The sequence below is a fragment of the Gossypium arboreum genome, chromosome 3 (genome assembly GCF_025698485.1).
Source record: "Gossypium arboreum isolate Shixiya-1 chromosome 3, ASM2569848v2, whole genome shotgun sequence".
Lineage (NCBI taxonomy): Eukaryota > Viridiplantae > Streptophyta > Magnoliopsida > Malvales > Malvaceae > Gossypium > Gossypium arboreum.
The window spans coordinates 72,434,460-72,445,753 of NC_069072.1; the positions used below are offsets into that span (position 1 = coordinate 72,434,460).

Sequence of the window (11,294 nt, forward strand, 5' to 3'; positions counted from 1 at the left end):
TGAAGTTGCTTGATGTTTTGGATGTGGTTTGAAAGAGTCAGACATGATATACATATGGTATGAATCATGTTGATGTGTCACTCTTAGTTAAAATGATTCGAATATGACTTATGATGATAATAGTAGTTAAATTTGGTTGACAAGTATATTTGGAGTGATGCTAGATTTATGTATTGAATAAATTGAATGATGATTTGGCTTTTGCATTTATATATCTAAGTATTTGATGTATCTGTCATGGTACAAATAAATATACCTATTCGTAAGTATATTAATTGATTCGGCTATGGTATATATATAAATATGTGTGACATTGGTTGATATGCTTTGTTAAAATGAGACAATGAATACGGTTGATTATAATGCCCAGGGTTATGTATATAATTGACCTTGGTTTGGACTTATATAGAAGGCATGTCCAATATATGTAATGTTTAAATGTCCAAATTGGTGGTAAAAAGACTAGTTGTATATATACATTTTGGCATGTAAAATGAGTGCAATTCAAGTCGCTACTGTGTTATAAAATGGTTAACTATAAATAAATGATTAAGTATACTTCTAGTATATGAACTAAGCTTAATTAGCATCATTATTGATGTTTGGCAATAGTTCCATTTCATTATGATTAAAATGTGTATAAATTTTATTTATTTATTGAAATTTATTTGACCATTCATGGATTATTAATGCAGTATAAGTTAATTTCTAAAATGCCTTGTGTTAGATTTTATTTGATTTAATTTATACATATATAAAAATATGTCTTAAAATGATTGATGTTTATTAGATATTCGAATATCATTACAATTTTCATTATATGATTTGTATTTTTTATGTATTATGTATTAATAATTTCATGATTAACAATTAATTAGACATTCGTTTACATATATGAATATGACTTGTGTGAATGTTCAGAGTTGTGCTTTTGTTTAGTAATACCTCAGGACCCTCTTCCGACGATGGATAGGGGTTAGGGGTGTTACAGACTAGGTCTCAGAGTCATTCGGCTAGGGACGACACACTGTCCCAAGCCATGCTGAGGATATTAGAGAGGGTCGCTGGACCCAATTCTAGATCTAAGGGCAGAGGGTCAGTAATAGAGCGACTCTGGTCTAATGGAGCTGAGTTGTTTAGGGGTGTCACAAGAGTCACCCCAAATGTGACTGAGTACTGGTTGGAGGCCTCTGAGAGGATTATGGATGATTTGGACTGTATCCTTGAGTAGAAATTGAAGGGTACAGTCTCTTTGCTTCGCGACGAAGCATATCAGTGGTGGTTGACAGTTAATGAGGGCACTCAGCCTGATCGTCTGACTTAGTAGTTCTTTAAGAGTACATTTCAGAGCAAATATGTGGGAGCCAGCTTCGTTGATGCTCGCAAGCGTGAGTTCTAACCTCACGCACCAATCTATGGCTGAGTATGAGGCCGGATTTCTGAGGTTAAGCCGCTATGCCTGAGGTATGGTGGCATCGAAATATGAGAAGTGTGTTCGGTTTGAGGAAAGGCTGAGAGATAAGCTAAGGGTTTTGATTGCTTCGTAGAAGGAGCATAAGTTTCTTGTTCTGGTGGAGAAGGCGAAGATCGCCGAAGATGTTAAACGTGCTGAGTGCCAAAATAGAGATAGAGAGAGAGGTAAGAACAAGAGGGATTCAGAGCCCTCAAGTTCTATGCAGATGCCTAAGAAAAAGGCCAGGTCTGAAGGGCTAGTTAGAGTGGGCAAAGTTCCTAAACATACCCATATTCCAAAACTCTCTTCCTTTTTACTCTGATTGAAATGTCTTTGGAATCAAAAACTTTAAACCCACATTCTGAGTAAATCCTCTCATCAAACTGTTACCATGACAATGAAAGTTCCCCATGCACCATGCAATGAATTCACTCCTCGGCAATTTAATTTTCAGTTTAGCTCTCCTCCCTTACCCAACACTTAAGCCTCTTCAATCTATCATTCATGCAGCATTCTTTTAGTTCATACAACTACCTATCTCTACTGCGCTCATCCATTTTTTTATAAAAAAATTTCGTTGTAACAGTTCAAATTTTGCCATTCTTATCTTAAGAGATAAATTTAAAAAAAAATTCAATAACTCGATAGTCGGATTTTAACACCTTTTATATGTACATTGGACAATGAGAATTTTGTGTCTTGGTTTGTTGTCTAGAACCTCACAAGTTAGACGAAATCTATTTGGGTGATGTAGGAAGAAAAGTAAAAGGAAACAGGAAGGGCACAATGAAAAAGCTGAGAAGATATGAAAAATGAAATAAGCATATGATGTCCTCTATATACCAAGTTTTTTGGTATCCATTTTAACTTGAAAAATGCATGATGAAGAAATGTGGTCATCATGATTCTGAGAAGGAACCAATGCCATGGAGCTCATCACTCTCCAGTACTCTCCTTTCCTTTTCTTCTCATCTCCATACATCCATCTCTCTTGATCTTCTCGTTTGATTTGTTCAATCCCATTCCCACCACCCTCGGATGAATTGCTAATTAAAACTTTCCTCATGTTACACCACATCCTTAACATGATATAAATCATCACCAAACATATAACTGTGGAAGTGAAAACAATGGCCACTATAATACAAACAACTGCAGTGCTAGACAGTATGTTGTTTTCATGACCCGCTGAGTCCATGCACGATGTTAATGGTGGGCCGCATAGCTTGTCATTACCCGAGAAAGAAGTTGGTGGGAATCCTGAAAAGGTGGAAGGAAGTTGTCCTCGAAGATGATTATTTGACAGGTTTAGCGTTACAAGGCTAGTGAGTTGTCCAAGTGAAGAAGGAAGTTCTCCTCCAAGTCGGTTGAAAGAGAGATTTAATCTTTCTAACTTCAAAAGATCTCCGAGAGACGATGGAATCTCACCTGACAAAAGATTTCTGCTCAGGTCCAAAATTACTTGTAGCTCAGTTAGCTTTCCTATCTCAGATGGTATTGGACCTGAGAGCCAGTTTTCTGAAAGTCTCAGCTCATACAGCTTCTTGCATTGCTGGATGGTTGGAGGAATAGAACCCGAGAGATTGTTTCTTTGCAGATTTAGGACATTGAGAGAAGTGAGTTGTCCGATCTCACGTGGGATCTGGCCAGACAGATTGTTGGTATGAAGAGAAAGCTTTAGCAATCTTGAGCAGTTTCCAAGCTCGGCTGGGACCTGTCCCTGGAAATTATTGGAAGAAAGATGAAGCTCTCCCAGGTCTTGTAGGCTTCCCAACCAACTAGGCATCTTGCCTGTGAAATGGTTGTCGTTAAGTAGAAGGTGCTGAAGCTTTTGACAAGTAGAGAGTTGAGATGGCACTTCTCCTGTCAAGTTGTTGAAGGATAAATCCAGAAAGATGAGCTCCTTGAGTCGGCCTAATTCTGAAGGAATGCTGCCATTGAGAAGGTTATTTGCCAGGCGGAGACGGCCAAGATTTGTTGAAATGGCCAGCCTAGAAGGAATGCTACCTGAGAAGCTGTTGTTTGTTAAGTCCAAGGCAGTCAAAGAATTTGAACCTGTGAGGGGAAGGATGGTACCACTGAACTTATTGTGAGAAAAGTTTATTATTTTTAGGTTCCTGAGAGAGTAGAGTGAATCGGGTAGAGGGCCTTCAAAAGAGTTGTTGTAGAGCGTAATGGTGCTGAGTTGAGAAAGGAATCTGAATGTTGCAGGCAAGCTCCCTGATAGCTTATTATCAGCTAAAGCTAACTGCTGCAACTTTTTGCAGTAGCCCAAACTTGGTGGGATTGGACCTGACAAATCGTTCTGCCTTAGTTGAAGCAAAACCAGATCTTTGAGCTTTCCAATAGTTTCAGGAATGGAACCACTGAAGTGGTTCCCAAAGAAATCAATTGCAGTTAAGCTTGCACAGTTGGTTAACTCCATTGGTATACTTCCTGACATCTGGTTATCGTAGAGGTAGATGGTGCTCAGACTCTGTAGCTTGCCAATCTCCACTGGGATTGAACCAGTGATCATGTTGTCGAACAGATAAAGATTTTCCAAGTTACTCATGTTTCCTATTTCTGGAGGAAGGCTTCCATTGAAGCTATTGTTATTGAGCAGTAGATCTGTGAGATTCTCTAATTTGTCAATGGTGGGTGGTAACTCTCCTTCAAGATTGTTGTTGGAAAGATCTAGTTGTTGCAGTGAGGAGCAGTTCAGTAACCCCAATGGGAATCCTCCGGAGAGCTTATTTTGGGCTAGAAACAGTTGTTGCAGATTTGAATTCTTGAGGCAAAAGTTACTTGGAATGCTACCCGTCAAAGCATTGTTGGAGAAAACTACAACTTGAAGGTTCTGCAAATGGATATTAAGCAGGTTTATGGTTCCTGATAGGTTGTTACTGGATAAGTCAAGCTTCTGGAGCTGAACCAAATGGTTGAGCTCCCATGGAATCTCTCCATTCAGCCTATTTCCTAATAAATTCAAGTACTGCAAATTGGATAGGCCACTTATCTCTGGAGGGATGGATCCTGAAAGGCTGTTATTGGCCAAGTTCAGAATTTGTAGCGATTTAAGCTTCCCAATTGATGCAGGGATTTCCCCATCAAGCATGTTGTTTGAGGCTGCAAAATTTTGGAGTTCTTCACAGTTATGAATCTCTGCTGGAATGAAGCCACTCAGACTGTTGTGCTGCAAATCAAGAAATACCAGATTCTTCAAGTTACCAATCTCTGCAGGAATACTTCCATTTAATTGGGAATACGCTAGACCCAGAACTCTTAACTCAGTCAAGTTACCAATACTTCGTGGAATTTGAGCAGCCAACATGTTATCTCCTATTCTAAGAACTTGCAACTTCTTCAAAAGGCCTATCTCTGTAGGAATTTTACCAGAGAGATTATTTGCAAACAGGAGCAGTGTTCTTAGATTTCGAAGTCGTCCAATCTCAGGGGGGATTGAACCTGTGATAAGATTGAGGGATAAATCGAGAGTTTGAAGAGAAACAAGGTTCCATAACTCGGTGGGAATGGAACCTGACAAGGTTGAAGCAGATAGGTTCAAGGCAATGACAAAAGCTTCATCATGTGAACATGTGAGGCCATTCCAGCTGCATATATGAGCTCTGAGAGACCAGCTTTCAAGAACTCCTGCAGGATCAACTAGTTTTGACTTAATTCTCAAAAGCCAGTGAGCATCTGTTGAACTTGAATTGTCCCCAAAACTGAACGCCAGAATACAACTAAAGAATGTGATGAACAGGCTGAAACGGGATATTTGAGTACTATCCATTTCAAGTGGCGACCAATTAAGTTCGATTACAAAAGCATCAGATACTGCAACTGTTGCCCCGTGATTCCATGTTTAAAAGAAAAGACCAGAAGAAGAAGAAGAAAGGTTCAACTGAATCATGGTGTTAAAAAGGGAAAAAGAACAGCAATACGAGGATATGTCAGTGGACAGTGGAAGATCAAACAGGCTTAAAGTTATAAAGAAGATCAAACAGGCTTAAAAAGAGTTGGGAAGTTAGCCTGGAGTTTAAATAGTTATTGAAGTATGGCTGCTTAATCGGTGTGAACAGCTGAACAAATACCTTATATTAATACTGCATCATCCCTTTTTTTGGTAGAAAAAAGTCTAGGCCGAGTTATTAGTGGAACTCAAATTTTAATGCTTGCCAAAATGTCAATGAATATTCAATTAACCGTACCAACTCATATCCTCCATTATGCAACATTTATGGAATCTTGAAGCAGGTAAAGTTGTATTTGCATTTATATTGATATTGGTATTTGTAATCATATAAAATACAGAATGCGATAGAGATACGATGGAGTAGTGATGGGTATGTTGAAGAAGGAAAAGGTGTGTGGGCCTCTTCCCTCCCTAGCCTCTACTTGTTGTCTGACTTAGATTGGAGATTGCCAACCTAGGCAAATAAAGACAAAATCATATATTAAGAGAAAAAAGGAATTTTAAACTCTGCTTTTACAAAGCTTCCATAAAGATTAAGCAAGATTTGACTTTCTAATGCTTCAACTATTGTCACCTAAATTGGTATAAGACCATTTATGATATTGAAACTAGAATCGTCCAAGCAAGCGTAAAGCATATAGGCGTGCAAGCTGAATGGACCAGTTGGCCCGCCAACTGATATGATATACATGCCATCGTAATCATCATATTCTTTGAATGATGCATAAGGCTTCATAGGTTCAAGTATAAAGTTGAGAAATTAGTCATCACCAAAACCACCAAATACCAACTTAAAAATACAAGAAAGAAACAAAACAAAATAACAACCATGAAGAATTTTACAGTAGATAGAAGAGACAAGCTTGATTAGGTTTTATTTTATAATATAAAATGGAAAGAGAAGTACGTCAATTATATTCAAAAGGATTCTTGTAATGACCAATTAACACCTAAATGTATTGTGAAATGAATAAAAAAGGATTCTGGTGAAGAAGAAACAAAGGGAAGAGGACAAGAAAAGTTCATCAACTGAAGTGTGTTTCACCAACTGAAGTGTGTTTCTCATAAAGATTGTGCTTCCAGTTTTAGGTTTAGATTCCTCACTTTGCTTAGTTTTTCAATTTCAATTTCAAGGAGAGAGACAACAAACATGTTCTGTCCCATCAAAGAGCCCGGCCAAGACAACAAATTACCACTTACCAACCTGCACCCAGAGACGAACTTAGGGAGTAACAGGGCCGGGCATCCTAGACTTTGTAAATTTGTTTCAAGATTTTGAAGTTTTAAAAATCCTTATTTTGATCTATAAATTTGTGTTTAACACCTTCAAAGTTTTTCAAAAAAAAAAATTAATTTTCCTTTTGTAGAATTTATAATATTTTATAATAGATTTAGTAATATTTTTAGTTTAATTTAATAAATTAAATACAAATTAGAATCTAAATATTAATTTAATAAAAATAAAATTTAATAAATTTAATATCTAAGTATAACTGAATATTAATTAGGTAAAAATAAAATTAAATAATTATAATATCTTATACAAACTAAATATTTAACTTATTTTATTTTATTTTTAATTTTAATAATCAAGATTATTTAGAATTAAAAAATTGTTAAAAATACGCCCCACCTAACCTACTTTAAACATGTATATTTTATAAAGATATCCTCGTCATTTTATCAACAATTCTAATTTCACCGTGCACCACATGAAAAAAATGTAGTAAGCAACTATAATACATACCCACACGTGTGGGGTTTGTTCAATGGGAAATGGTGTTGAGTGAAATGTGGAAGGTGCAATTGAATCAATGCTTCTCCCCTATCTCAAATCAATCACCATTAGTATTTTTCTTCTACACATCATATTCAAATAATACAGGGCACTGAGCCACAACAATGACAAAGTTGGTTTCGACAAGAAAGAATTTTTTTCTAAATAAATGGCTAATAATGGAATTTCTTTGACTTTCAATACATAAATATATTTATTGGATTGTCAACCTAACCTCGGCATCTTCCCAATGGTTTAATTTAGACTGTTGAGTGCTGCTACCTAAGCTTGAGGTTTAAAGAGAATCCCATTGGTGTTTAAGTCATCGCCTCGTTGAGATCCTTAATGATTTAGGGATATATACAGCCAAGGGAGAAGGTGGTCAAGTATTACTAAAATAATATTCTTTTATGTTGAAAAAAGAAATCACAATTGCATGAGAAAACAAAACTTAACTAATCATATTAGTCCCACGAAATTTCCCAGTGTGATAAATGTAGTCTCTCTCAATTTTAATTTTAAATAAATTGATCCTCTAAATAAAATCAAAGTAATTTAATTATTATCAATTTTAAAAGAGAGCATCAATTGATATTAATCACATAATTAATATTTTTCTTTGATTTTATAGAAATGAATTGGTATAATAACAATTGTCTTCAAAATTTACAAATTTTTCCTATTTATAAAAGAAACTAAAGTTTTTTTAATATATTCTTTTGGATTTTTTTATTTTTAAAATTTTTATATTTTTCAGATATTTTTTAAACCATAATCAAATTAATACAATATGTAAACATTAAGAGTTTAATTTATTATTATATCAATCAAAATTATTTACAATTAATAAAATATATAAATTACGTAATTAATTATCTTCAATTATTTACTTTTGAAATTGAAAAGAATTAAATTCGCTATTTTTTTAGAAAAATCAATTTATAATAATAAAATTTAAGGAAATTAGAGATATTTTTACCAAAAATAAAATACACTACTAACCACTAATTCGTTAAAAGATGGCTATGTTGATGGTAATAAATAATAATCAAGGCCTAGTCAACAAACCTCTCACACCACTCCAAAAGGCAAAGCGGAGTGAAGTAAGAGAATATATGTTGGTTTTATTCACATGAAACCAACATTAATAAGGTATTAGGAATTAAATTAGCAAGTAATAAAAAAAGTATAAGCTTTTCTTATTTAATTGTACGAGGCGCTTATAATATTCTCAATTTCTTTTTGAAGGTAATGAAATTATAATTTTTAGGCATATTTAAAGAAATATAAAAGCCCAATAATGTCATATAAGAGTATGGATTCAAATCTTATCAAATGTAAATGGTTATATTTCTTGGTAGATAGTGTGCCTCACACGGTCCGATCTTGCGAGATACTTCTGCTCTTTTGAGCCCATCACCTCTTTAGACAACCTTAAGCACTTGAGCTCTCTATATAGTTGGGAGACAAAACCACAAACGAGGATAATATTGACTCTTTAAAGGGTTCGTCAACTACCAACCGATGACATTTTAAAAACTTCTCTAAAAAAAGTTGGTCTCCCCTCAATAATATTTTTGTTAGTAGCCCCAATTATTTGTGATAGAAAATAAATTATAAAAAATGATATATTTGTTATAAAATGAAGAAGAATGAGAGTAAAGAACAAGATAAGTATGAGAACAAAGAGAGCAATATGAATATTATTCATCAATGGGATGCTTACAATGCTTTTCCAAAGTCTATATTTATATATATAAAAAGTATAAATGAAATAAAATTCTACTCCTAATGGATGTTAGTCCTAAAGTACATCAAACTTGTTATCCTAATGGACATCCACTTCTATAATAATAAAATATTTATAACACTCCTATAACACCCCTAACCCATATCCGTCATTAGAACAAGGTTATAGAGTATTACTGGAGTTTACAGATCAAATATAATTAAATCGTATCATTTACTATTCATATCTGAAATCATACATAATCAACCATAGTGTCCCTTAAATGGACCCTCGAGGCCCAATTTATGAAATAGAAACAAGTTGGGACCAAATCGAGAACTCAGAGAATTTTTCATGAAATTTCAAAATTTTTCTTAGATGCGGGGGACACACGCCCGTGTGGCAATGCCGTGTGGCTCACATGGCCAAGTGACACCTGTATCTTAGGCCGTGTGGGCATTCGATGTGAGGTACACAGTCGTGTCCTAGCCCGTGTCCATATCCGTGTAACTCTCTGACTTAGGTCACACGGCCAACCACAAGTCCGTGTGCTAGGCCGTGTGACACACACGGCTGAGACACACACCCGTGTCTCTGCCCATATGAGCAATTTGATGCATTCTATTTCTCAAATTTAAAATGCAGGGAACACACGACCAAACCACACACTTGTGTGCAAAGCCGTGTGTCACACACGGCTGAGACATACACACGACCAAACCACACACTTGTGTGCAAAGCCGTGTGTCACACACGGCTGAGACATACACACGACTAAACCACACACTTGTGTGCAAAGCCGTGTGTCACACACGGCTGAGACATACTTTCGTGTCTCTGGCTGTGTGGACAAAATAGGTCATTTTATAGGCCACTTTTCTCACCCAAATCTTCTTTCACTACAACATCATTTAAGCACATTCATAACTCTCAAACCAAGTCAATATCTAAGTCTTTTACATGAAATATCATCACATTTGTCGAAGTATTCAATTTTACCTAATTGACCATATAAACATATATGTATGTATTTTACCAATTCTTGAAATTCTTAACATACATATATAACTTCCATCATTTAACCATTTTAATACACACTACAAGCATGATAAGGCCTTGTATATTTACATCAAAATATGCCAAACACTAGCCATTCCAATGGCTAGTTACAACCAAAACATTATTGTGCCAACATTGGCTAGTTAACCTATACATGCCATTATATCTAAAATAAAGTTTGTCATTTTATACCAAAACGAGTTGAAGGATAGTGTGATTTTGTTCTGACTCGCTTCCAACCTTTTCGAGCTTCTGAGTACTATAAAATAGAGAAGATAAAACAAAGTAAGCATTTACTGCATAGTAAGTTCACATAACTGGAAACTTAACTTACCATTCATTTTTATCAAATAAACATATAAATTGCATCCAAGCAATTTTGGCTTAAAGCCTAAAACACACAACTTCACAAATCATGTTAGTCAAGTAATTTACATAAATACCAAGAACATGGATGAGCTCATCATATAATAATTTTCATATACACATGCTTTTCATATCATACTTCCATATTACATGTACATTTCCATGACAAATCATTTTAAGTTTAGTTTAGCCATGTCAGAACTTTACCCGTTGAATTTATTTGAAATATTGATGGATACGCTCATGTAGTACACTTAAAGTGTACAAAACTGAAAATCCGTCAGTTTATATCTAGAGATGCCCATCAGGGCACATAATCAGGAAACACTCTCTCGAGCCATATAATAGGATGTTCATGTGACCATGTAACATGAAGCTTATCTGTGCTATAACAGGAATCTCATTAGAGTTTAAAACAGGAAGCTCATTGAGCTTATCAGGTAACTCCGAAGAGTTATTATCAGGGAGCTTCGGATAGCCATATAACAGGAAATTCAAGCAAGCCATATCAGGAAGCTCAAAAAGAGCCTATATCAGGACGCTCATAAAGAGTTGTGTTTGTGTCCACAATATGCGCAGGATCACAACCGATCATATAACAGGACGCTCACAAAGAGTTGCGGTAGTCCGCAACACATGCAGGATCACTACCGATCAGAATGCTCGTAGGACCCATATAACGGAAGTTCGAGAGGGCTTATAACAGGATGCTCGTAAAAGCTATGGTCTGTTCACAACATATGCGGAATCACAACCAATACGGGAAATCCTGTATCCATCAAATTTTAATATTTCAAACGGGACTTAACATTTATCAGGCACTTTCATATATATAATCAATTTCATGTACATAATAATTGTACAATTTATATATATATATATATATATAAAACATTCAATTCAAACATATAAATGTACATAATTTAGTTATACGAACTTACCTCGACAAGTG

The 11,294-nt window shown here is 35.3% G+C and overlaps 1 protein-coding gene across 1 annotated transcript; it reads right to left on the reverse strand.

Annotated features, from left to right (window-relative positions):
* Window positions 1-2,073: 2,073 nt before the first annotated feature.
* Window positions 2,074-5,674, reverse strand: LOC108464940 (LRR receptor-like serine/threonine-protein kinase GSO1). The gene has a single exon (XM_017765221.2). It carries the CDS (start codon window positions 5,226-5,228, stop codon window positions 2,289-2,291), a length of 2,940 nt encoding a protein of 979 aa, XP_017620710.1. The 5' UTR covers window positions 5,229-5,674; the 3' UTR covers window positions 2,074-2,288.
* Between the last annotated feature and the right edge of the window lie 5,620 nt (window positions 5,675-11,294).